We start from the raw sequence: 27,683 nt of genomic DNA, 5'->3' as shown, positions 1-27,683 counted from the left end.
TGCGTCCTTCACTGAGAGCCAGTAAAAGCTTTGGTTCCCCTGAGTTGTGTTAAAGCTTTGAAAGATCAAACATCAAACACAAGACAGAAACATGACACGTGTCACCAGAATCAGCTGACAGGCTGCAGTCCTGCAGGGCGGAGCCAAATACAGGTGCACTGCAGGTAGAGGGGCCTTAAAGAACAACAAAAGATTTCAAACTACTAAAAAAAACCTCAGAAAGATGGAAAACAACACAATGGTGTCATTAATAGTTTTTAATGTTAGCATCTGTAACCACAAAGAGACCCGAACATCCACACAAAGATTAAAAGACTGAAAACAGCCTGAAAGAGAAGAAACTGACTTCACAGCACAAACTGGTGGATGTTCAGAAAAATGACCAAAGCTGCAAAAACCCTGCCGAGGTTTCCGTTTATAAGAGAGAGCCAATCAGAAGCAAGCAGGCAGAACAGCTGGTTTCAAACAGGGTGAGCTGCTGCGAGGTGCAGGACAAGACAAAGAACATAAATAAGGAAGTAGAAATGAGCAGAAAGGTTCAGGTCTGCCTGGGCTGGACAAAAAAAAGAGACAGAAAAACAGATGGAATAAAGTCACAAAGATGCACAAATTAAACACGTGAGATACACAAAGAGACTCAAAGCTGAATGTTCTGAGCCTCTTTCTGTGTTTTATCTCCGTTTGTTCCTTTTTCTAACAAACCGTCCTCAGACATGCGAGTCCGGCTTCCTCTTTGCTCCATCACCTTCAGTAACGTTTTGTTCGTGTGACCTTTGAAATATCAGATATTTAATTCCAGGGTTAGAAGGACGTCAAAACTTTGGGCAGGGAAAACTTGTTTCCGTTCACTGCTGGGCCCACAGCTCGTGCTTCACTGTCTCTTTATTTTTCACTCGCTTTGGTCGTGGGCGACGTGGCGCCCCCTGTCTGTGGTCCCAGTTCTGTCCCAGTCATGGACCGCCTCGTGGACAGCGCCTCGCTGGTCTATCAGGCCGTCCAGAGCACAGAGAAGGACCCGGAGCTGAGCGAATGGAGCCGCCGCAGCACCAACGTGCAGTCCAAGTCCTTCCAGGTCCTGGCCCACATGACCGGCACCGAGTCCTGTAAGTGTCCTCTTCCTCCTCTTCCTCTTCCCCGTATTGTCCTCAATTATTTAAAAGAGCAAATAAAAGCAAGAACAGACTCATGTATGTTTCCATACAAACAAAGGTGTGTAATTAGAGTAAACGATTACCTGTAGGAATGATTTTAAAGTTAAATCTGATCATCAGGTGCTCAGTGTCGCCCCCTCTCCTCTGTTTCTGTTACAGCGCTCACTGAAGAGGAGGCGGCGGCTGTGAAGAGGAGCAGGTAGGCAGCAGAGCTCCAGTAGTCAGCTGCTGACCCCCTCACCTGTAGTCTCGACCTCATCTGCCCCGGACATGAGAACACCTGCACAGGTGGTCTCTGTTTGAGGCTCTGATATATACGTAAACGCGATGTGATTGGTTGGTGTCTGAAGCCTTTTGAATCTGCTCACGTGTAATGAGCTCATGTGACCAGCAGGAGGGGACACCGGACTGTGTGTGTGTGTGTGTGTGTACCTGTTTCGACGTCCTTGTGGGGACAGTGTTCGTCCTCACGGGTTTGAAGGCATTTTTGAGGCTCATAGTGTGGGTTTAGTCTCAGGGTTACAGTTAGGTTATGGCTGGGGTTCATTTTTGGTTGAGGTGAGTAGCTAGGGATTCTGTCAAATAGATGTCCTCACTGAGATATCAAAACGAGAATGTGTGTGTGTGTATTTGCTCAGAGGAAACATCATTTAAAAAATTGGTGGGGCACCACGAGGGACTCCCCGCCTCTTTGGTCCTTTCTTTATTGATTACTGGTAACTGGTGTTGATTGGTTAAAGAGAGAAAACCAGTGTGCAGAGGAGAGTCATCCTCCAGCTCTTTATTGTCACGTTTAGCCGAGGCAGGAAAAATTGAAAGTCAAGCAAAAACCGCAAACGTGACAAAGCAGACTTTTTACTCTCAGCCTGTGTGACGTCATACAGTCAAACTAAAGTATGCAGCCTGCAGGTACTCGACACTCTGCAGGACTCTGCAGACATCAGGTTATCAACAGGCGGTGAAGCTCACAGCTCGCAGTTAAAATCTCCACATTTCACCTGCAGAAACATGAACAGCTGAGACTGTCAGGTTTGGAGCATGCCCAGTTTAAACAGGCTGCTGTGAGTTAGCATGTGCAAATAAGTGTCTGTGTTTAAGAGTTTTGGGTCTAATGCTGGTTTCAGGGATCAGGTGCCTCAGACGGCAGACACATGGCTACTTATATCTCAGTTACACCACCTTAAACCTTGCGTGGCTCAGAAGTCCTAAACAGGGCTTTATGTGGCCGAGGACAGTCTAAGAGTCCGCGCTGTCAGACAAGCCAGGTGTGGTGAGCTGCAGGTGAGGGCTGGGCCGAACGTCCGCTGACGACCTCTGAAGGTGTCACTGCCCTCAGTCTGTTTTCCATGACTTCCTGTTTCCCCAGCGGCTCGTCTGAAATCTCATCACAGCCGAGTCTCCGAGAGGACGAGCAAACCTTTCAACCCCGCCCCACCCGTACAGCCCGTCCCAGCTCTGATGGATGGAGCTTTCTATTCTCCGTGCACTTATTTAATCAACCCTCCATTATGCACCATCGATCTCTGCCCCCCCCCCCCCCCCCTAATTTGGACTGAAATACAACCTCCTCCCCCTCAAAGCTCCGGCTCCCCTCTGTCCTTCGTCAGAGTCCATACGCCGTCCAATGACTCACCGTGAATCAATAGGAGCAGAGGTCAAGCTTTTATCCGCCAATAAAGAGACTGTGTGCTTTTTTTCTCTTTAGCTGTAAGTCATCAAGGAGGAAGCAGCTGGATTAGACTCACAGGGCTGAGCTGGAAGCCTCAAAGCAGAGAAGCAAAGACACAGAAAGAAAATTTTCACTGCAAAATCCAGCTTCATGATCCCGATCATGCTGGGAAATGGAAAAATCTATCAGTTAAAGGTGGTTTATTCTGCTTATCTCAGGATCTGTGTTCTTATTCTGGCACAAGTTTTAATTATTTCTTATTTATCTGAATGGCTTTGTGCAGCAAAGTCCTCAGCCTGAAACAAGGAGCTGGTGTCCGTACACCTCTAATGTAGAATGACTAGTGCTGACTGGCTTATCTCTGACTAACAAACACATGTTGGTTGGCTAAATATAAAATCCTTTGTCTTATTCCTCTGTCCATGGAAAGAAAAACTGAGTAGAAGCAAATAAATTAGGTTTTTAAAAGCCTTTCTGAAGTAGCTTTGCATGTTTCACAAATCAAAATAATCTATCGTGTGCAGGAAAACACTCTCAGAATAAAAGTTTATGTCCTACGATGTCTCTCTGTTCCTTTAAAGCAGAGCTAATCTGTTAAATAGAAGCTCTGCAGCTTTGCATGAGTCACAGTTCATCCTGCGTCTGAAACAAGCTGTTTTAGCTCCTCCTCCTGCATTTAGGCCAAGTTTGGTGGGTGTGGCTTTGGCGTCTGCGATGACTATATTAGGAATATCCACCCTCTATGACACCATCCAGATCCAAGAGGAAAAAACTGAGATAATCAGAGTGTTTAAATCCACCTGGGCTTACGCTGACTTCTTTTCATGCAGGTCTGTGCAGCTTAAACAGCTTCATCGATGATTATAAGAGACACAGTGACAAGGTTGCAAAGAGTGCAAGGAAGAAGAAAATCAAGGGGTTAAGAGCTGAGATCAGCCATGACATCAGCACACGACGGGACACGGGGAATAAAACAGAGTTCAGTAAAATAAAATAAAAACCTGGACAAATGGTCTATTTGCTCAGCAGGAAATAATAATCACCTCTTGGCTCTCCAAAGCTTTGGTGTGGTGATGTGATTTTTTTAAGGATATATGCTCCCAGACTTTCAGTGTTGCATTCACGTGCTGAAGGGAGAGTCTGACATGTGGGTTTCATCTGCTTGTTTTTCGGCTTTTTGTTGTTTCTTCATTTGCTGGAGTTACACTGAACTAAATCCACATAGTTGTCACGCTTCAGAGCCATTACTGTCTTTCAGGAACCACATCTGAGTGATCGTGTCAGAGTTTCCTCTGGTTTGATCTCTGTGCTTTGTACAAATGTTTTTGCAGAATAGAAAAAAACCTTTTTGACATTTGATCCAATGTTTCTGAGACCAAAGCAGCGAGGTGACGTCATCCTGTCGGCTGTCTTTAAGCTGTCTGGCAGTTTCCTGAAGGATCTTCTGTCTGTGGCGTTGTTGGTCTGGTGAAGGCGATGAAGTTTCTTATTTTTGGGTCTTTGGGTCCTGATTTGATTATTGATTATTTGTTAGACAGAAAGAAAAAGGTTGATGGTCAATCCGAGTCGCACCTGAGTAACATCATGGGGGAGAGAGCGGGGGTCAGGATGGGGACGTAGCGTCTCAGTTTGGATGACCTCTGCTGCTGTTGTCTCTATGCCCGCAGCCTGAAGAGACAGCCTGCCGCTGGTTTCGGCCTCCAGTACAGAGCTGCAGTCTCCAGGTATAAACCCCTGCGGGCAGGTGCGCTCGCGGCCGTGGGCTTCACAGCACTCAGTAACACAGCAGCTGCTTTTAAACGGAGGCTTCTTCAGCTAAAACTCCTGGCGGCACACAAGTGGATTGTTAGGGTTTTGTGCACGGGTGGTGTTTGAACCCATAACTCTGGCAGTTCTGTCAGGATCATGTAACACCTGAGTAACAGTCAGTAACCTCACCATCATTTCATCAGCTGAATAACAGGCTGAGTCTCTGCTAACGCCCTCTGAAGGAAGGACCTTAAAGCTTTTGTTGCTGTTTGTTAATGAAGCTGAATTCAGTTTTGGTTTGAAGCCCTCTACCCTAACACTAACCTTGTTTACATCAGGTAAGTCTGATACAGCTAAGCTGCTGCTAAACACCCAGACCTGAGACTGATACCCCCAGAAAGAAAAACTGCAGGTTTACACCCCAAAACCTGTCAACACTTCTTGAAAGAGGACCCTTTGTGCTTCTGTCCTGCTCAACATTTTATTCTTTCTTTCAAACAAGCTGTTGATGCTAGTTTCTATATGCTTGTTGTCTGTGACAATATTATATTGACACATCCAGAGAGTGTAAAAACATCATAAACATTCAAATCACTCCAAAGCCCAACTTTTGGCTCACAAATTACATTTTTGATTCATAAAACAGTGCAGCAGCCTGGCTGTAATCACTGTTTACTGCAACTTATCTATATTCAGATGACGATTCACAGTTAGAACCAGTTTAAGAGCATTTTTGACTCAGTCCAGGATGCAAACCAAACCTGAATGTGGTCTGTAGAGGTTTCTGTTTAAAAACAGTGAGTATCTGCACCTCAGGGGATGCTTGGAAGCCTAGACTAACCCTAACCGCCATATTCACAAAAATTAGAAGAAAGGTTAGTTAAACAGTTTAGAGAGAAATTTAAAACCAGCAGAAACAGTTACCTAAACCCGAAAAGCACATGGTTAACACTAAAATCAGCAAAACTGCTGAAAGAGTTCAACGTTATGGGTCATTTTTTAGCTGAAAATTCATAAATATATAGAAAAAGTGAAAATAGTTAAATGTGCTCTAGAAAAGCTAGCTAGAAATTAAATTGATTGTTGAAATGTAGTTCAAATTAATAGCTCCACTGATGGAGCTATTAATTTTTAAAAAGTTTTTAAAAGCGTTTCTGATCCACTCTAATCACATGGATAAATGACTACATAATATAAATACTACATGTATATAGTATTTGTTTGACTCTAAGCTCTGCAGAAGATTTCCTATGTACCCAGCTCTACTATGTGTGTAACAACAGCAAAACTTTATCTTTATCTTAAATATCTGATATAGCTAATGAAATGCACGAACATGTAAGCATGTCAAAGGCATCAATAATATCAGCTAAAACTTCATTCAATGTTGGAATATTTATCAAAGTAAATCTAGTGAATTCCACATATATTAGATGGAAACTGCTAGAAGAAAGCATTAAATTCTTAATAACACAGTGTTACAGCCTAAAAGTCAGACACAACAATGAAAAACGCATCTTTCAGGATCTTTACACCCATTGATGAGATTACAATTTGAGTCAGTGTTGATGACTAACTTAGCTTGTGGTTCGAAACATGCTTAGCTTAGTTAAAGTTTTTTTTGAGTACAACCTGAAGTAGTTAATACCATAACTACCACTGAGGCTAACTACTTGAGGCTCACTATGACTAAAAATCCCGGACGAGCCCCCAAGTACAAAACTGAACCTGATGACAGAACCATTTGGAAATCATTCTAAATAGGTAATAATGACATTTCTTTCCCTCTCCAGCCAGTACGGTGCACATCCTACCATGCAGCCGGCGCCACAAGTTCCACACCCACAGCAGTACCAGCCAATACCACAGCAATACCAACATGCACCTATGCAGCAAGCTCCACAAGCTCGGCCCCCACAGCAGTATCAACCAATGCCACAGCAGTACCAACAACCACCCACACAGCAGGCTCCACCCACTCAACAGAGCTCAATTCAGATCCCTGTTGGCTCCGCCCCCCCTAAGGTAGTCAGTACTGCCTGCATCTACCCTTCACAGCCAGGTGAGTTTCTGTTTTGTTTATATTAACTTGCACATATAATATTTATATACACATATTTATACTTCTTCCACCCACAGCACCACCTATGGCTCCAGCTGCAGTGCCACCGCAGCACCGCCCTCCAGCCGCCGCCCCGGCCCCGCTTCTGGCTGCTCCAGCATCCTCCAACAGACCCCCGTGGGTGACCGACTCAAACTTCGCTGATAAGTTCGACCCCGGCAAGACCACCTCCAGCACCATCAAGGTGCAACCACTGCCCCAGGCCGCCCCTCCCCCACCAGCGTACATCCCTAACCCCTCCCCTGCTGGGCATGCAGCTCCCAGCCCCGCCCCCATCACCCCCAGCCCTGGACCCATGACCTCTAGCCCCGCCCCCTTTCCACCTGTGGCCAGAGGCGTGGCCCAAAGAGCGGAGAGGTTTGCAGCCAGCAGTCGCACGCCTCTATGCGGGGCCTGCAACAGCGTCATCAGGTAACGCACTGACACACTTCTGGAGCCTCAAGTGGAGATCAGAGGAACTGCAGCTGTTGGTGCTTTATTATTTTGCTCCTGAGGTTCCTCCTTTGGGTTAAAACGAGTGACGTTAATGAAACGATGTCACTTTAAGGGCAAATTAAAATCAAATTACTTAAAATGCTGCTGCTGTTGTTGCAGGGGTCCATTCCTGGTGGCCCTCGGCCGGTCCTGGCACCCCGAGGAGTTTAACTGTCACTACTGCCACATGTCTCTGGCTGACGTCAGCTTCGTGGAGGAACAGAACAACGTGTACTGTGAGAACTGCTACGAAGAGTTTTTCGCCCCGACCTGCGCTCGCTGCAACACCAAGATCATGGGGGTGAGAAATTTTCAGACACCATTTCTGATTTTATTTTCCTTTATTTAATGTTATAAAACCATAAGTTTTGCACTGAAATGCCACCCATATGTGACACTAGAGGCTGATTAGACCTTATTAAATCTTGTCACGCTGTATGTCGCAGGAAGTGATGCACGCCCTACGGCAGACATGGCACACCACCTGCTTTGTGTGCGCTGCCTGTGGGAAAGCCTTTGGAAACAGCCTCTTCCACATGGAGGACGGAGAGCCGTACTGCGAGAAAGGTATGCCGACACCACGCCTTCATCACAGCTGCGAGAAAAGCTGCACAGACATCAGGCAGACACAAAAAACTGTCACATGCATCACGCTCAGAGAAGGAACTGCTAATCAGAGTCTCAGTGCAGCCCCTCAATTTTAACTCCTCTTTCTTTTGATTGGCCCTGCCCCCACAAACAACAAGTGTGTGGAGCTTCTGTGTGCCCTGTGTGACATCAAAAAGATCCAAGAGTAGAACAAAGTGTGTGAAACAGATTAACAGGGATTACGTACTTCATGATTCACTGTTTTTGGACTCACAGCTGCCATCTTCAACACTTCCTATCTCTGTGTCGCTCAGATTACATCGCGCTGTTCAGCACTAAGTGTCATGGGTGCGACTTCCCAGTGGAAGCTGGCGATAAGTTCATCGAGGCTCTGGGTCACACCTGGCACGATACCTGCTTTGTTTGTGCGGTAAGGACCACAAGCAGCTGGGTCTGAGGGGGTCCGGTTGTTTAAATCTTCGATGCAGGGGAGCAGAGGTCAGTTTGAAGTTTTTCACCCCGGTTTTCTCGTCTGCAGGTCTGCCACGTGAACCTCGAGGGTCAGCCCTTCTACTCAAAGAAAGATAAACCTCTGTGCAAGAAGCACGCTCACGCCATCAACGTGTAAACCCGCCGGATCACGCCTCATCACGCCACCAACATGTGTGGAAACGCTGGGTTTTTTTCTTTTTTTTGTGCAAATTTCAAATTTCTGCTGCCTGATGATTCTGCTTCAGATCCATCCGACCCGTCGCATCACGGACTGTGGTTTATTTTTCTACCCGAAAAAGTGTGTGTGTGTGTGAGAGACTGCTGAGCTGCAGAAATACAGGTGACTGTAGGGAGTCTGCAAGGTGCCAAATTAAATATTATATTTTTTAGTGTTTAATAATAATAATCAAACTTATAACAACAAAAATATTAAACTGGCTAAGCTATGCAATAAGGATTAAATAGATATTTAAGTAAGTCTAAATAATAATATTATAATATGAGGAAGAAATTCTTTCTAATAAATATCAATAACAGAGTGTATGAAGTATGTTTATTTTTCTCTTAAACACGGGGTTAAAGTAGTGGGATATTTAGGGTTAAGAGGGTTAAGAGAGTTTTTTTTAATTATTTTGATAAAGTTATTATTTTCATGAAAAAAATGTCAGAAATAAAAATTATAAAGTTTTATTAGTACTTTTTTTTGGCTTGGTTTGTAGTGTTTAAAATTTCAAGTTAACTTGTGAATTATTTCATATGAATGAAATTACAAATTTATTATAATTAAACTTTGTAGAGTGGCACTCTCTGGACTCCGTATAGCGGATATTGTTCTCACCATTTTTGGACTATTTTTGGTAATGTGCCTCTGTTGACTGTTTGAATGCGACTTTAATATTTTTATTTCCCTTTTAGACTAAAATAAAATTATATGAAAGTTTTTATGAGGCAATACGAAGTGAAACAACAGACTGCAGAGAAGCTGAAAAATCTATAAACAGCAGCAAATTGGAGATAAAAAAGACTGAAAAGTGTTTCTGACGTTGCAACCTGTCGTCACTACTCCGACTCTGGGGGCATGAACACACGACAGGTGACACGTTTCTGTGGCCCCGCCTGAGCAGGTGAACCTCCAGATGTTTTAAATGTGAAAACCGCATCTAAACGCACAGAGATACTGTGTGAGTGACGGAGTCTAGATAAACTGGAAACGTTAAACTGACCACAGAAGCTGTTGGGCTCCAAGTGCAGGTGTGCTTCTGCTCTCACGCCGCACTAAGGTGCATTTGGACTTGTTTGTTCAGGTGAACCTGCTCAGGTGAGACAGCTCTTCGACTTCACGTGCTTCGGGGGGAGAAATAACCTTGAATTTCATATTTATTCGACAGTGTGATCTTTATTGAGACGCTAGTATATCGTCACTGCTGCGTGCAAATGATTAGTTATTTGATTCATGTTTGTTTCAGAGCGTTTGGCATCACGTGGTTAAGTTTAAGTACTGATTTCATGATGATTTATGTGTGTGTGTGTTTTAACTACACTGTAAATGTGATAACCTTAGTCTGACTGTTAACAACACAATGGCTCCGCCCACACTGCAGACCGTGAATCCTCCCAAATCTGAAAAAGATTAGACTTTGTATTTTCTTTATTTTTTTTGTGGCATCAAACATGTGGCTGCTCTCATGGTTGTAAAACACAGAATAATCTTATATGTACTTAGATCATTACAGTTGGGGAAACGGACTTCAGTGAAGGTTTTTAAAAGCGTTTCTCTGTTAATTTTCATACGTTTTTAATACAAAGACAGTTTTTAGGAGCCTCTCTTGGCCATTAAAGGAACATCAGCAAACCACAACTTAATTCAGATCTTTCATTTGACTTGTTCTCTGCTAAGACTTAATCATTAAGCACATAAAGACTTTTTTACATTTTAAAAACTACGCCATGGTTCATGTTCTAATAACCAGTCACCCTATTTTAGCGTCCTCATGTGGCCACTAGAAGAAGTGCAGCTAAGCAAACAGAAACTCTTGGTGTATTAAAAAATTCTGTAAACAGAAGAAGCATTGTGTTTCTGAAAGCTGGATTTTCCTTTAAAAAAATCTACGTTTTTGTTTTTTTACTTTGTTCCGCTTTTGTCATTAAAGGCAGCATGTTTTAGCACCACCTAGTGGCCAACAACAGAGCAAACCACAATGTAATTCAATTCCAGTCCTTTGTTGAGTTAAACTCCGTTGTAATGTTGGGTTGTGTTCAGTGGTTGAGAGGAGGCGGTCGAAACCTTAGCAGGATAGCAGGAAGAATACACGATCACACTGGTACTGGGAATTCCACAGCATATCCGTTAATGCACCTCCTCTTCATCAACCATACAAGGCCCGGTTGAACGGCTGCTACTTATCAAACATGACACACAGTGTTCATACAGCCCGTAACGTTGCAAAGGTTTCTGGAGAGCAAGCACTTTGTTCCCATAAATCAGAGAGGGCAGTGGTGCACACTAATGACCTCATAACCCCTTGACTTATGTTACATTAAAGAGACACCACACCACTGTGACTGTTACAAACTGAATAATAGAGTATATAAAATAATTAAAATCATCTGACTTTGTTTACTTCCCAAACTGATTTAACACTGCTGTGGTGTTTTAGTGGCCTCTGGTGGTGATTAGAGGAAGTGCAATTGCGCAAATGGAACTTTCATTATATTAAATCATTCTATAAACAGAAAAGACTTTGTGATAAGTTTCTAAGAGATGAATTTAAAAAATGACTATAATGGGGGGTTTTGTTGTAATTTTTTCAAATGTAATTTTATTTTTGCATTTCACTACAAATCATTTTGGGAACATCTAGAGGCCATGAGAGGAACCCCAACTAACCCCCATAACAATATAATATGATTCTTTTTTTGAAAAATAAAATAAAACTCACATAAAAGAATGAAAAGCATCTGAACACACTTCGTATGTTATAGCAGCCTCAGGTGGCCACTAGAGGAACTGCAACTAAGCAAACAGAAACTTTCGGAATTGTGAAACGTTTGGTAAAAGAACAAGAGGAGCTTGGAACTAATTTTTATTTTATTTTTTTAAAGTACTACACTGTTTTCTGGAGAAAAATTTGATTTTTTCATCTTTAATTTGCTAGTACAGGCGAGGTGTTTTAGTTACACCTAGTGACCAGTAGAGGAACTGCAAATAAGTAAGCTTTTGGGTTGAGCACAGCTTATAAACTTTGGTTGTTGAGTAGTGTGAACGGAGCCTCTGATTCTTTGATTTAAACTTTAGTTTTATTCTGTGATTTAAATGAAAGCGTTTGTCTCCCTGCAGAGAACCGTGCCTTTGCTGAAATCCACCTCTGCTCGGTCTGACTGGCACACTGACCAGTTTGTGTGCCGGTGTACAGTTTTTACTCTGAATTGTACTTTTATACAGTTTGTGTGTTTTTCTGAGGATGAATGTGTGCATGCGGCATGTCAGGATCAGTTTGTGAAAAAAAGACAAGCTAACGCGTCTGTTCACTGTTATTTTTGAGTGTTTGTAAGTAATGATGTCATACTGTGAGTGAAGAACTCTGCTTTACTTTTTGTTTAACAGGTTTTGAACATTTGAAGAGTTTTTGTGTTGCAGGTTGAATAAACTGAGCACTTCAAACACCTGGAAGCATCTTCTGGAAACATCTAATTGATTCATTTTTCTGATATGAAGATTTGTTTAAGAAGCAAGAAAATAAAAATATATTCAGCTCCTGAATGTGCAATCACAAATCAACAATTTTAAGCTAAAACTGAAATAATAAACTAAAACATATGAAATCTGGCAGGTGTTACAAAATGTTTCTACATTAAATTCAATTCAGTTTTATTTATACAGCGCCAAATCACAACAACAGTCGCCTCAAGTATGGAACGCCAGGACTGCCATAATGAATTAATTAAATACACCATTAAATAATTAATTAAATGTGGCAATAATTAATTAAAATTGGAATTAATTAATTAAATAAATAGTTATGACACATGTAATTAATTAATTATTGACACATTTAATTAATTATTTATGTATTTCATATTTTAATTAATTATTGACACATGTAATTAATTAATTATTGACACATTTAATTAATTATTTATGTATTTCACATTTTAATTAATTATTGACACATTTAATTAATTATTGACACATTTAATTAATTATTTAATGATATATTTATTTATTTCATTTTGGCAGTCCTGACGCCTGGCTCTCGTCATGAAATAATTTTATCTGTCAGCCTCACCCATCAAACTCAGGGGGCGGGGTTAACGCTGCCCATGCAGCTTCTCTAACATTTGATTGGTTGCCGTGCAAAGTAAGTCAAAACAGGTCGATCCTAGAAAATCGATTGCTTGTGTAGACTTGGGGCAGCCAGTTATCCCAGAATGCAGATCAAATCACAAGCAGCAATGGTGGTGGTGTAGTTTTAAAATACCCCGTTTTTCTGTCACCAGCTACACTTTTAACAGTGTTTTAGCCGCGAATGTCGCGCCGTATGTCTGGTCAGGTTGTCAACATAGAACATGTTTGCAAAAGTGCTCAGATGTTTTCAGAGATTTCACTAGCTCTGCTAACAATTAGCATGCAGAGTGCACCGAGGGGGTTACGTTAACCGGTTTGTTTACATATTCCACTCTCCGTGTTCCACATGTTGCATTCGCAGATTCTCATTTTCACCGAACGATCGTCTCTTTCCGCCTGGTCTTGTGTCTCTGTGCTTCTGTAACATAAAGAACGAGCTGACATTTTTCTCACGAAACCAGCGATCAGCTCAACAGACCCTCAGTTTACCTGCATGCATCCTCCTCCTCATCTGTCAGCTGTTTAACACCTGCTGCTAATTCAAGAAACACGCCTAGTTACCTGGTGATAGTCACAGTTTAACTGGGCAGCCGGTGCTCAATATAAAGCAATGTCAGCGCATTTTTCTGCACAAGATAAGTAAATATAGTGTTTTCCCCGAGCGCAGAGCTGCTGGAGCTTGTTTCCTTACAGAGCACTTTATAGGCGAGCCAGCTTCATCAGCGGCTGATGTCCAATCACCGGCACACAGCTTTCAAACCTCAGCTGAGTTTTAGCTCTCAGTGGTTAAACGCTGGACTTCATTCACTCAGGTTCTGTCTGTCGGGTCACGTTTACTTCGCTGTTTTATTTACAACTGAGCAAATCGGTTTGGCTGAGGTTAAAGTTACGTTTCATAACTGCATAGTTTCACAGACGTTTAATGGTTCACTGGCACATGTGTTAGACTGAACTATCATCTAAATATCATCTGTTTTTTAATAGTTATTCAACTGTATTCTAAGCACCAGCTGTCTGTTAGAATGTGATTTTTTTTCTCTCTCTGTTGGCAGAGGTATAAAAATGCGCAGGAAAATCTGACATGCATGGCGAACTTCACCGACGATATTTAGGGAGGAATAAACACACATCAAACATAAATGAACCATTTGTCTGTCTCCATAATTGAGAGAATTTTCTCTTCTTATGTCAACACTCTCTCTCTTTTTTTTTCTTTTTTTTTTTGCTTTTTCGGTCATGTTATGTTTACCTGTCAAAGGCTTGTTACAAACTATGAAACACATTGTGCAGACTTCTGGATGTTAGAAGAAAACTAATACTGCTCATGAATGAGACTAGGCAGGAAGGTGTCCTTTAAAACTAAACATGTTAATAGGACCTCCCTATTTATATCATAGTTTATGATATAGCACGTGTATTTCAGTAATAGCCTGCTGAGGCCACTATACGTGCTGGCCTCATATCAAATGTGAAGGCAGACTGAGTCTATGTTTGACGTTTGTTTATATCTAATCTTCCTTTTCAAACATTTAAACAGCAGCGAGTCTGCAGCTGAGGGAATACAAACTCAAATTGTCGGAACAGGTTTGCTCGTTTCTTGGATTCATTTGGTGATTTATTAAATGTATAACTGTTATTTTAATCTGCTGCCGAGTCTCTTACACTTTTCTTTATGCTGTATATTTTCACGTCTCTGGAATAGTTGGCAGTTAGATAGTCAGCTGGGAAACTTTGTGTTAACTCATGGAGCTGAGGATATCGTGGATATGCTGACCTCGCTGCGTGGTGTACAGAGCGAGGTCAGCATGATTAATATTCACAATAAAAATATTAGCCGAACATCATGAAGTCTGTATGTGTTTCATAGTGTCGAACAACCTTTGTACAGTTAAAGCCAGCAGTTACTACATGACGGAAACACCAACGTTATCTCTTTTATGTGTTTATACACAGGTCACGCTGATTACTGAACAAAAACCCAAAGATCAGATGTTAAACAGATTTATTTGCTCTCTCTCCTCCTTAAACATGTTTTTAATGTTAGTTATAATTCAGAATTGGCGACTGAAACACGTAGGACACATAAGAACATCAGGAAATAAAACACCGATAAATATAACCTCAGTAAAAGAAGTCAGCGGGGGTTACTACAGCTGTGTACCGGGGCCTGCGCTTTGTCGGTGGGATTGCTTGCGAGGCGAGCGGGTCTATCCCACGCTTTGCCGTGAGACTGGGCAGACATCTCCGAAATCATCGAAACACTTTTGCAAAGAGGCTGTATCTTGACAAACCGACCAGACACATGAAGATTAAACCACTACATTCTCGGCTAAAAAAATATTAAAACGGTATTTGGTAACACACAAACAGGGTTTTTCAAAGCTCAGTTCTGTTAGCTTCCACATGCCGGTTGTTGTGTGCTAGAAACAATGGCCACCAGGCCAAAGCAATGGTTTTGACTCGATCAGCGTTAACCCCGCCCCCTGAGTTTGATGGGTGAGGCTGACAGATAAAATTATTTCATGATGAGAGCCAGGCGTCAGGACTGCCAAAATGAAATAAATAAATATATCATTAAATAATTAATTAAATGTGTCAATAATTAATGAAATGTGTCAATAATTAATTAAAATGTGAAATACATAAATAATTAATTAAATGTGTCAATAATTAATTAAAATCTGAAATACATAAATAATTAATTAAATGTGTCAATAATTAATTAATTACATGTGTCATAACTATTTATTTAATTAATTAATTCCAATTTTAATTAATTATTGCCACATTTAATTAATTATTTAATGGTGTATTTAATTAATTCATTATGGCAGTCCTGGCGTTCCATACTATGAGCAAGCACTTTGGCGACAGTGGGAAGGAAAAACTCCCTTTTAACAGGAAGAAACCTCCAGCAGAACCAGGCTCAGGGAGGGGCGGGGCCATCTGCTGTGATTGGTTGGGGAGAGAGAAGGAAGACAGGATAAAGACATGCTGTGGAAGAGAGACAGAGGTTAATAACAGATATGATTCAATGCAGAGAGGTCTGTTAATACATAGTGAGTGAAGAAGAAAAACTCAGTGCATCATGGGAATCCCTGGCAGCCTACGTCTATTGCAGCATAACTAAGGGAGGGTTCAGGGTCACCTGGTCCAGCCCTAACTATATGCTTTAGCAAAAAGGAAAGTTTGAAGCCTAATCTTGAAAGTAGAGATAGTGTCTGTCTCCTGAATCCAAACTGGAAGCTGGTTCCACAGAAGAGGAGCCTGAAAACTGAAGGCTCTGCCTCCCATTCTACTTTTAAATACTCTAGGAACAACAAGTAGGCCTGCAGAGCGAGAGCGAAGTGCTCTAATAGGGTGATATGGTACTACAAGGTCATTAACAGTGATGGGCACGCGTTACTGTAATCTGATTACTTTTTTCAAGTAACGAGTAAAGTAAGGGATTACTATTGCAAAAACGGTAATTAGATCCCCGTTACTTTCCCGTAGGAACGCTGCGTTACTGCGTTACTAAAACCGTTATTTTTCTGCAAGAGTATCTCATGACAGTGACGTAAGCGAGTGCGACGTTCATGACAACAGCTGTGTGCAGATCAACAATGGATCATATATGAGTGCAGAGAGAGTATGAGCGTGCAGCGTTTAAAGCGTGGAAGTACTGACCTTACTTTGAGTTTGATTCCATAAAAAGTGACAAAAACATTAGTGTCCGCTGTGCGTGGGAAGAAAACTTCTCTTTACAGCGAAAAAACCCCTAAACTTCCGAGCAAGCACCGAGTAGCTACGACGTAATGGATTCTTCCACTGACCGCGGCACACCTGCACCAGGGTAAACCTCCGCCTACCCCGCTCCTGCTTTACAGGTAAAAATAGAGCAACAGGACCGCTGAGGTTTTGACTTTATTTATTTTCTGCTGTGTTTTACTTGCATCTATTTGAAAGACTGAGTGTAAACACACAAAATATTTTATTTTATGTGCTGGAATGTGCAGAAAATAGGTTTAAATGTTAAACTAATTTCTTCCAGTCAGAGAATGTTGCAGATAATTAAATTTTTGCTTGATGCATAAAGTTAAAAGATTAAAACTGATAAAACAAGTTTAAAAAAAAGATACTTTTCCATTTGATTACATTTTGTATGATGGATTATGCAGAAAAAGTAGAATTGGGCTGAAAGATCTATCGCTCTATCACCTCTTCAGGTTCTAAATCGTGTTTTTAAAGAGTAACTAAGTAACTAAGTAATTAATTACTTTTGAAAATAAGTAATCAGTAAAGTAACGGGATTACTTTTTGGGGGAAGTAATCAGTAATTAGTTACTGATTACTTTTTTCAAGTAACTTCACCAACACTGGTCATTAAGACAAGATGGGGCCTGATTATTTAAGACCTTGTATGTGAGGAGCAGGATTTTGAATTCTGGATTTAACAGGAAGCCAAAATAGGAGAAATCTGCTCTCTCTTTCTAGTCCCTGTCAGGACTCTTGCTGCAGCATTTTGGATCAGCTGAAGGCTTTTCAGGGAGTTTTTAGGACTTCCTGATAATAATGAATTACAGTCGTCCAGCCTGGAAGTAATAAATGCATGAACTAGTTTTTCAGCGTCACTCTGAGACAGGATATTTCTAACTTTAGAGATGTTGCACAAATGGAAGAAAGCAGTCTTACATATTTGTTTAATATGTGCGTTGAAGGACATGTCCTGGTCAAAATGACTCCAAGGTTCCTCACAGCGTTACTGGAGGCCAAGGTGATGCCATCCAGAGTAAGAATCTGGTTAGATACCATATTTCTAAGCTTTTCAGGGCCGAGTACAATAACCTCAGTTTGATCTGAATTAAGAAGCAGAAAGTTAGCGGCCATCCAGGTCTTTATGTCTTTAAGACATTCCTGCAGTTTAACTCATTGGTGTGTGTCATCTGGCTTCATGGACAGATAGAGCTGGGTGTCATCTGCATAGCAGTGAAAATGTATGCTATGTCTTCTAATGATGCTGCCTAAGGGAAGCATGTATAATGTAAACAGAATTGGTCCTAGCACTGAACCCTGTGGAACTCCATAATTAACCTCAGTGTGTGAAGAGGACTCCCCATTTACATGCACAAACTGGAGTCTATTAGATAGATATGATACAAACCACTGCAGTGCAGTACCTGTAATACCTACAGCATGTTCTAATCGCTCTAATAGGATATTATGGTCGACAGTATCGAACGCTGCACTGAGGTCTAGCAGGACAAGCACAGAGATGAGTCCACTGTCAGAGGCCATAAGAAGATCATTTGTAACCTTCACTAAAGCTGTTTCTGTGCTGTGATGAGCTCTGAAACCTGACTGAAACTCTTCAAATAAACCTCTGCAGATGATCTGTTAGCTGTTTGACAACTACTCTTTCAAGGATGTTTGATATAAAGGAAGGTTGGAGATTGGCCTATAATTAGCTAAGACTGCTGGGTCTAGAGATGCTTTTTGAGTAAAGGTTTAACTACAGCCAGCTTGAAGGCCTGTGGTACATAGCTGATTATTAGAGATAGGTTGATCATATTTAAGATCGAAGCATTAATTAATGGCAGGACTTCTTTGAGCAGTTTTGTAGGAATGGGGTCTAAAAGACACGTTGATGGTTTGGAGGCAGCAAATATTCAGAGAAACAAATCTCTTTCATTTTTATCTGTCATCAGTTTTCTGTAACTCCAAACGAAACACATGACTGTCACACCCACACATCATACTCATCATCATCCTCATCGTCTGACCATCGTCATCATGATAACGATCGTCGTTCTTGTTGAGCGATGATAATGCTGTTCGTTTTGGAGCCACCAGATGGAGCTAGTACCCTCTCCTGATTGCATTTCAAAATAAAAGCCTGCGGGTTTTTGAGCAGCAGAGATTGGACTCAGAGAGGAGTGAAGAAGGGAAGAGATCTCACTCTGCCACCAAAAACAGCTCTTAGACTACATCACTGACTTTCTAGGCAGTTATTTTTGTTAAAGCCCCAGATTGCCAGTGGCTAAAAATATAAAGTAAGTTTATAAATTATTTTTAAATCAACTTTCCAGATGTATAAAAAAACCTCAGATACGATGCTGACTCGGAGGATTGTGTATTTATGTGTTTTTGTAAAGATAGAAAAAGAAAATATGTCGCTCAGCTTTTAGAACCGACAGGAAGCCCAAACATACATTTGTATCATCAAATACCATGTTTTGAATTAATAACATTTTATTTATTGTTTTAAATTAGCATTTGAATCAGTATTACATATACCTCATATAATAGTATTATTATTATTATTTGCAATGGTGAAGCTCAGCATTTATACTTTCTTTATTTTTTATTTTGCTGAATCATTGAGACTGAAATAATTAGAATGAGATTTTACAACATGTGTTTCCTTTGCCCCCGAAAATACCAAAAGAAGACAGTTCTTTATAGTCATAACGAACGTGATGATTTATGTCATAGTTCATTAACATAAGCCAAATCACAACCACTGAGGCACTCATTTATTTGTCCATATACTTTTATTTATTTATTATCTCACTCCTTTTGCCTCTTCTTATTGTCCTTGTCTTCAGCGTTGTGCTGCTCTGTTGTTGGTTAATTGGCCCCTTGGGGATAAATAAAGTCTTCTGATTCTGATGATCAGGACCAGGTAATTCTATTTCTAGATTGAAGGTTTTTATTTGCAATTTGCGCACAGGACCAACAGTCCATGCACACTGGAATTATTGTGCAGAGCCCTCCAGGTCAAGTTACACTTTTTACAAGATATAGACAAAGCAAATAAAAAAAGGAAAATAGAAATAAAGGAAGGAATGTAGCAATCATAGTGAGGGTGGTAATACACTTCCTAGTACTGGATTAGATTGGATTGGATAAAACTTTATTAATCCATCGGGTGGGTTCCTCCAGCAAATTCAGTTCAATTGCACGCGTAACATTGCACTTATTAATGAATCCTTCATACTACACACATGTTCTAACTTGCAGGTCATTCAGGTACACAGGATGCAAATAATGCTGGACAAAGAGAAAAAGGAAGAAAATAGAGAAATAATTGTTTGGGTTTTTTTAAGGAGTGAAAATAGGAGAACGCGAGAGCCTCACACCTGGGCCACTCAAAACCTCAGGTCCTCTGAAGTTACCTGAGAGGTGAAACAGTGAGCGCGTGCAAATTTTCCACACACCCCTCGTTCCGACCGGAAGTTCGGCTGGGTGTTTTGTGCTGCACAGTGAGTCATCGCGAATATCAGGAGACGATCTCTGCCTGGTATTCGCTTTTCTGTCCAACAGCAGCGCAAACCCGCAGAGGCGAGCGGAGCGCACGGAGCGGGGGACGCCAACGAAAAACGTCTGGAAATATAGATTTCTGTGCGGGATAACGGAAGCTGGCGCGAGCTCGAACCGGACTTACAGGATGAAGTAACGCGGGGGAAAAAGGTTCGAACATCCAGGAGACAGTAAAGACACAGGAAGAAAGGTGAGTCAAACGATCCCAAACTTCAGTCCAGACGGCGGATCTGAGCCCGACTTCTGAGCGTCGTCTATTTACTGGAGCACACGCACTCCCTTAGGATTTTTATTTTTCAGTGAAGCAGCTTTAAGTAGACCCGTGTGTGTGTGGGTGTAAAATAATTTTAGTGTGTTTAACTGTGGATGTAAGTTAAAAAATGAGAATTAAATTTTATCCGTGTACAGATTTTATTTCTGTGCCAGCAGATAGACGCATCCCCTCCTTCTCTAACTGCTGTCGTGGAAAAAAAAAGTTGGCTGTAGTTTTGCTGCAGCAGAAATTTGGCTCGTTTTTGATTTAAAAAGTGACAGATTATCGCTTTAAACTCACAGGGGCTTTATTTAAACCCTAGATTCGGACTATTTTGGGGTGTAGGGGTGTTTTCGGGGGCGTTTGGTGAAGTTTGTTTCGGGAGAATTTGTTTCCAGCTCGGTTAGCCGCATTCCTGTTAGCGCTGCTAGCTCCGAGTTAGCTCTGAGCGGGTTTAAGGTGCTGAAACGAAGAAGAAAAACTGGTTAAAGTTTGTTGTCAAAGTTTTTTTACGGCGCTTTTCGTTGCTGACCTTCAGTGTTGTTAACCTGGTTAGCATCGTGGGCTGGGCAGCCGTGTTTCTGTATGTTTACCTGCTTTAAACTCTGATTTTTGACCCACCTGAGCAGTCAGGTAAAGCCACCTGTGAGCTCCAGGTTTCCAGGCTGCTTCGGCGTGTTTTAAGGTGGTTTTGATCTTAGTTCTGTCTCTTGTTTATTCCGCCATGTTTCTCGCTTTTAATCGTTCACGTGTCTGCAGCTCATAATCAATACAGTTCACTGATCGACTAATCGATTAACTATCGCGGCTTTTATGTCTTTGCAATCTGAGAGGTTTTATAAGGCAGCATGAAAGAGTCACTTTTATTTTCTTGTACCTCCTTAAAAAAATCTTAAAGTACTTGTTTAAAATACTTTAAATTTAAACTAAGGCCATTTCCTATTTTTAAAATGCGCGGACATGGGAGTAATCTTTCCAATAATCTGTTTATCAGACATCACAGATTTTAAATCAGCTTAAAAAAGTGCTGCTGTAGTGCAACAGCAGGATGAAAGAGTTCCCGGAGAGGCAGCTGATTCCTGAGCACCTTTAATGTGATGTCATTCACACCTTTCTCTAATAAAAAACTAAACACCTGCACATCCACCTGCCCAGCACTGTGTGAAACAGTGAAGCCGTCCTCTAATCCAGGTGTGTCAAACTCATTTTACATTTGGGGGGGGGGGGGCTTGATTTTTAACTCACGGTTTCTGTTAAACTGCAGGATCTAACATTCAACCACATCTGGCAGCTCATACTGGGAACAGTTTAATCACCTGTATATAAAACCATTACTGGAACAGCCCAATCATGAGGCACATTCATCTGTGGCCTTGATTCAGTAGACGTCCTCCAGGTTTCGTTGCAGCACAGACTCTCAGGGTGTTTGCTCATATGAAAATCTCAAACACGAGGCCGACACTGTAGGAGAAGTATGTGGGTAAAAGCGAGCACAGTTACCTGGACCAGTTTGTTTTATTCAGTAAAAACGGTGTGTGAGCTCTTTAACGATGCTCTGTCATGTTCAGCTCATATGTGCGTTTACTCACCCCTGTCGTGTTTGATCATTGATGACCAATGCAGAAATAATAAAGAGGAGATTTAACGTCACAACAATAATAATTTAATCCAAGTGGTCTTTAGAGTCCTTAGAATTCTCTTAAGATGAAATGTGATGTGAGGTTTTCAGAGTCGTTGTGTCAGACGTTAGTGTGAAATGTAAAAATAACTGTTGAAGCGTTTTTGGCTCTGGAGGCAGAGCGAGTCCAGATGTGCAGGGAAAACACTGAAGCCCGAACTGCCCGCCTTGTGTGGGTGAATGACATGAAATTGCCAAACATTAGTTTAATTTACAGCAGGAGTGGGCGATATGAGTTATGTCCCAATATTTCTAGAACATTTGGGATCATCCTACCAGTGATGCTTGCATCTCTGCAGCAGCGTCTGTAAATGTAAAAGCAGCGACTTTACAGACAGTGACGAGGCGTTAGCACTGGAGTTTACATGTGTTTACATGTGATTTGCAGCATCTGCTCGATGGTGTGTGCTGGGTGTTGAAGTAGCTCCTGCTTTAGGTACTAAATCATCATCATCACAGGCTGCTCTCGCTCTCAGACATGTCTGGCCTTGTCTTGCTGTTGCACACATTAGGGAACTTAAACATGACAACATGACGCTATAATATCAGTCCAAGTTTTATACCAGCGTTGGTGCCGATGATATGATTATAGAGGCACATGGTCGAACATCGCCTGAAGAGTTTGTGGCATGAGAACTGCAGCGTGTTGGGATGGTTGCAGTAAAATCCTGCATGAAGCGATCCTCGTACATGCTAACGACCGTCTGTTTGATTATTAGACCACAACCTTTAGATATACAAAATACACGAGTATTTGGGTGTTTAGTGCTGATTTCCTGGTTGTTTGCATGTTTGCTTACTGAATATGGATGCAGGGATAATAACACACATATTATTTTCACTGTAAGCCGACTGCTGATGCCTCGAATGGGCCTCAGATAAACATTTTTGACCCGCATCGCTTTAGGTGGCGTCTTTTAATGGCTGCTGAGGAGAGGAGGAAAACCTGTTTGGCTGCCCCTGTGAGACCTGGCTGCTGGCATTTATCTGCCTCCTGCATATGGGTCATTAAAAGGTCTTCAGTGACAATCAGGAAGAAGAAGCTTTAGAAATGTTGCCGAAAGTAGATGCCAACCCTCTGGGTCGTCTTCTTTGTTTTGTCTTTTGCTGCGTCTTTAACTCTGTTAATGGTACAGAATCTTTTAATATTGTTTAATGCCTGTTTGAGTATTTTTAAAAGCCTGTAGAATCTGTAAAGGTGTATATAGCCTTGTAGGGGTTTTTAACATGTTTAGAAGCTTTAACTGTGTCTGAGTTCTGTTTAGTGCATCCAAAGTCTTTAAAGAGTGTTGTGTTTAAAGTCTAAGGGTGTCTAAGCTGGATGTCCGTCTGTGGTCTGTTGAGTAGTTAGCTTTGAGATGCTAACAAACAGAAACCAGACAGTCTGTGCACGCATCCAAACCTCCACAGTGTAAACGGCTGAAACCACCAAATGATGTCTTCAGGTTCCTTTTTCCTGCCTGCAGCCTCACGTACTCTGTTATAATAAATATAAAGCATCATTTAAGTTTCCTGTATTTTAAAAAGGTCTACAGAAAGCATCGATGTCGTTGTTGCTCTCACAGCCTCTACCTTTGCAGGCCGCCTCCTCTTCCTCCTCCCTGATAGGGAGCAGAGGCACACGGCAGGGCAGAGAGGGGGTGTTAGAAATTAAAATCTAGTATTATCCGTATGTCAGGCAGCTGTACATTCCTCAGCCAAGCCCAGATCGCTGTAACCGAAATAACACTGACAGCAGGCGAGTGAGCGAGGCCACAACAAGAGAAACAGAGAGAGAGAGAGAAGGGGGGGGGGGGTCTGAAAAAGATAAGACTGGCAGTCGCCGCCTCCTCCACCACCTCCTCCTCTTTGTGTCATAAAACCACTGAATCTTTATTTTTTGAGTCATGTTTATAGTTTAAAACAAAAAGAAACATAAAAAACTCTTTAAAGTTTCAAGTGAAAGTTGTTTTTGTTTTGTTTTTTAATTCTTTTTGTCTTCTTGAAACCTAAAGACGTTCCCAGGGATTTGTGATTTCTTCTGTTATCCCATAATTAAATGATCTATACTTATAAAATGACACCAGTCCTCTGCACTGGGACCAGACCAGTGTACAGAAAAACACCAGTTAATGCTAATGGAGTCTTGCAGGGTAGCTGAACCCTGTGTCCTTGTGCAGCCACAGATTACATTTTCTTAGCCAAGTGTGCAAAGGTGTGTTTGTCATCTTCAAACAGTCGTCCGTTTAATCACGGACAAGCCTCACGCTCTTATTTTGAAAGTTTGACTTTTTATCTAAACAAAAGGGGAGGGGGCATTAGTGAGCTCTTTTGTGAATGGGGTCCAGGTCACACAACCTTCCCAACCTCCAAGCAGTCTGAGATGGCCTCCCCTTCCTGAGCCTGAGGCTACGTCCACACTAATGCGTCTTTGTTTGAAAACACACTGTTTTCTCTCCGTTTTGGCCGCCCGTCCACACTGAGACGGCGTTTTCCCCGAAGGAAAAAACAGCGTTTTGAAAACGCTCTCGAAAACGAATACATTTGAAGGTGCTTATGTGTCGCAGTGTGGACAGAGAAAACGGAGACTTCATATCAGTCTGCTCCAGAGCTTTTCTTCCTTTTTCTAATTCTCACTCGCTTTTGCAACTTTGTACTTTTGTGTTACTCGCAGCAACAACTCCACCTCATTGTGAGTCCATTTAACAAACTCGGTGCTTTTCCTCAACATTCTGCTGCCACGTTTCAAAGAGACGGAAGTAAATAAGCGGCAGACAGAAATGAGGCAGGGCAAATCTTCTTGCGCTTCACACATGTGCAGCACTGGAACGTAAGCGTTTTCGGCCATTTCAGTGTGGACGCACAACTCTGTGAAAACAACTGAACACGCTAGTGTGGGCGCGGAGCGTTTTCAGACGAAAACGCCATTTTCAAATCTATCTGGGCCAGTGTGGACGCAGCCTGAGGGAGGTCTTCCTTCCCACTGTTACCAAGTGTTTGCTCACAGGAGGTCGTCTGATTGTTGGGCTGTCAGTATTTACAGTATAAAACACCTTAAATGTGACTGTTTCTTGTAAGTTGGTCCTTTGCAAATAAAACTGACTTTAGCTGAACTTAAAACATTGAATAATTCTGAAGTGCACACTCAGGCCTGTGAGTCCCGTTCAGCCATGGCTCATCTCTGCCATTCAAACACACTTCGTATACTGAACTGTACATTTATTGTCTTTCAAGAAGTCATTTTTATTCAGTGTTTTCATAAAAGCCTCATTTTTATGCATTTCTGCTACTATGGAGAACACGTGAGTTGAAGGACCAGTTGGAAACCTTTATCCAGCTGCTGATGTTGTCATTGCTCAGCTCTGCAGTCTGAGTATCACTGAAATGCAGCCACGTGCTCGTTTGACGTTTTCAATCATTTCCTCTCTTTCCCCCACGAGCTTGCTCCCGTCTCTGTTCCCGGCCTGCACCACTACACTTGAGCCCCGTTCCCATTCGTACCTGCTCGGATCGACTCCCCGCGGTTTTCAGGGTTTTCCATTAGGTCATAGTACCTGCTCGCCAGGGGTCCCAAAGCGATTCGTACAGATATTAAAATGTGACGTTGTCAGGCTGCATGCCATCGATTGGCTGGTCAGTGGCGTCACTCGATGAGTCACGAGCGCGTCTAAATCACGAAAATCAAAACCACCATTTTTGAAACTGCTCAACGTGGGAAACGGCTACTCGTGGTCCCCGGGTCTGACAAAAAGCCACGGACCGAGCAGCAGGTATATCGTCGTGACCGCAACGTGAGTCACCGCGCCCTCGGTTATGTCTTCTCAGGCGCTCAGAAAGAAAACCAGAGGAGGTGAATCACCCTGGAGACGGGCCGTAGCTGTGATGGTGGTTGATGTGGTATGGCTAAAAAATCCCAGTTTGAGTCTGTGATACAGGAAAATGCCATCCCTGCACACACGTCAGACTGTGTTTGTGGGAATTTTGTGTTCAAACTATAAAGAAAAGAAGATGATGGAGATAAATCTGACTTTTGAAGTTTGTTGTCCCACAGATAAGCCCTGTCCTTGTATTTGAATTTTAAAACTCAGACTCGCCGTGTGGCTCGGGTGGAAGAACGCGTTACTTTGCTGGTTTGTCTGTTATTAACCCTTGTGTGGTGTTCATATTTTTGTTACTCAGCCAGTGTTCATGGGTCTGGTGGACCCGCTAGAGTTTTGGCTTTCCAAATTAACACTATCAAACAATTTTATGTTAAATTACTCAACAGATGTTTACTTCATCCCAATTACAAACCATATGAACAGCAAAGATGGTTCATTTTTTTCCCTTTACCTTTGTTAGATCACATTTATGAATTAATGTGCTTCTCGTTTTTTTTTTTTTTTTTTTTATAAAATGTTATAAAAAAATAAATCCGTTATAATCAAGTGGAGTGAGTGTAAAGACACAACACATTTACACGTGAAGCAATATGTTTCACAACTAAATGGCATCAGCTGCTCATCAATGGTGACATTAGGCCCAGGGATGTAAAACAGGGGGAGGTGGTGCACACACTTATCCCACACTGTCCTGATGGCAGCTAGCTTGTCTCTCTGCCGTCGAGCTGGTCTGTCGTCTCTGTTATCAAAACGGATAATCCTGGAAATTTTGTGGAAGTTTTCCAGAGACACTGATGCACGGATAGGTTCTTGCCGGTTTCTTCATCCCACAGGGATTCTGTCGATTCCCCTTTGGACCTTAAAACTCCTGCAAGGATAAAAACCCCAAAGTAGGCCTTTGGGGTTCTTAGATGAATTTGGTCCATCTCCTTCCACCTCTCTCCAAAAACACACCTTCCTTCTAGATTACTGCAATCCAGAATAATTTTCTGGATGGAATCTGGGATGAAAAGCTCAAATGAAGACTTGATGTCCTGCACATGAGTAACTGCCAGCCGTGTTGGCCCTGGCTTATCACAGTAACAGCTCTGCAGGGTGGCTCATTTCTTGGGCAAGAAGACCATTCAATTTCACCAGTTATTGACATCCATATTTCTTCACTTGCTGTCTGGTGGGCTTGTTCTGGTCCTGGAGCTGGCTGCAGATGGGGTACTCGTCTTCGTTTTGTTACTAAATGATGCTCAACCTCCTCTTCTTCAAAGTCACTGTCAGACTCTGAATTTTCAGAAATGTGAAATATTCTGAAACCTCTTTGTCAACATCATCATCCGAAGCTCCTCTCTCTTCCAAAATCAATCAGATGGCCCTCGCAGCAGATAATCTTTTGCCATCTTGATCAGTTGTGATAAAGAACCACACTGGCAAAGTCTTATTTATAGTATTATGCCCCTAATTTGCAGGTGGGACAGGGTATGAGAAAATAAAATTTGGATCCCTCAAGAAAGAGGGTAAAATGTGCGGGAATGTCAGAGCAGACAGTGTTGATAGTTGAATTTTCAACAATGCTGCAACTTTGTGCGGAGCAGGAGGGGAAGAAAACACTATCAGCAGCACCAGAAAGGAGGAAGACAGAGTGTGGGAACACAGGACCTGCACTTTCAACACTTTTATTAGACCTGGGTCCAGTGGACCCGAATACCTTGTATGTAATGTAAATGCGTGGGGGGAGGTACAGTATGAGGTCATTGAAAATTAGTTCAGATTTATGTTCTTCAGAGAAAATAAGCCAAAGCCAATGAATTTCAGGTTGAAAAAATAATTAATTGTTTAATTTTTCTTTTGAGAAAAACTGAAAACGGGTCTCACAGACCCGAACACCATACAAGGGTTAAATAGGATTAGATAATGGATGAAAAAAAAAATGAACAGCAGAAACTTTTCTCTTCATCTGAAACACGTCTGTGAGGCTTTTTAAGATGTCGTAAACAGCTCTTGGTAAA

At 41.8% G+C, this 27,683-nt stretch overlaps 2 protein-coding genes across 5 annotated transcripts in view; both read left to right on the top strand.

The window, feature by feature from the left end:
- Window positions 1–10,431, top strand: part of LOC308388745 (LIM domain-binding protein 3-like) — a 30,919-nt gene extending 20,488 nt beyond the window's left edge. For 3 of the 4 annotated variants that reach the window (XM_080869629.1, XM_080869631.1, XM_080869630.1), the window contains 8 exons: window positions 940–1,103; window positions 1,311–1,350; window positions 6,363–6,631; window positions 6,709–7,102; window positions 7,286–7,466; window positions 7,612–7,732; window positions 8,068–8,183; window positions 8,292–10,431. In XM_080869629.1, coding sequence (XP_080725755.1) covers window positions 940–1,103; window positions 1,311–1,350; window positions 6,363–6,631; window positions 6,709–7,102; window positions 7,286–7,466; window positions 7,612–7,732; window positions 8,068–8,183; window positions 8,292–8,381 — 1,375 coding nt within the window. In that variant the 3' untranslated portion in view covers window positions 8,382–10,431. The remainder of the gene's footprint in view (window positions 1–939; window positions 1,104–1,310; window positions 1,351–6,362; window positions 6,632–6,708; window positions 7,103–7,285; window positions 7,467–7,611; window positions 7,733–8,067; window positions 8,184–8,291) is intronic. The other variant, XM_080869632.1, reaches the window with a different exon arrangement.
- A 9,450-nt stretch (window positions 10,432–19,881) lies between these two features.
- The window catches only part of bmpr1aa (bone morphogenetic protein receptor, type IAa), a 40,226-nt gene continuing 32,424 nt past the window's right edge, over window positions 19,882–27,683 (top strand). Inside the window, exon 1 of the mRNA XM_080869636.1 lies at window positions 19,882–20,082. The gene's annotated coding sequence lies outside the window, so the exon portion shown is untranslated. The remainder of the gene's footprint in view (window positions 20,083–27,683) is intronic.

The sequence above is a fragment of the Rhamphochromis sp. 'chilingali' genome, assembly GCF_963969265.1.
Source record: "Rhamphochromis sp. 'chilingali' genome assembly, chromosome: 20".
Classification (NCBI taxonomy): Eukaryota; Metazoa; Chordata; class Actinopteri; order Cichliformes; family Cichlidae; genus Rhamphochromis; species Rhamphochromis sp. 'chilingali'.
Note: the sequence above shows the minus strand (reverse complement) of the source record. Positions and strands in the feature narration are given on the sequence as shown.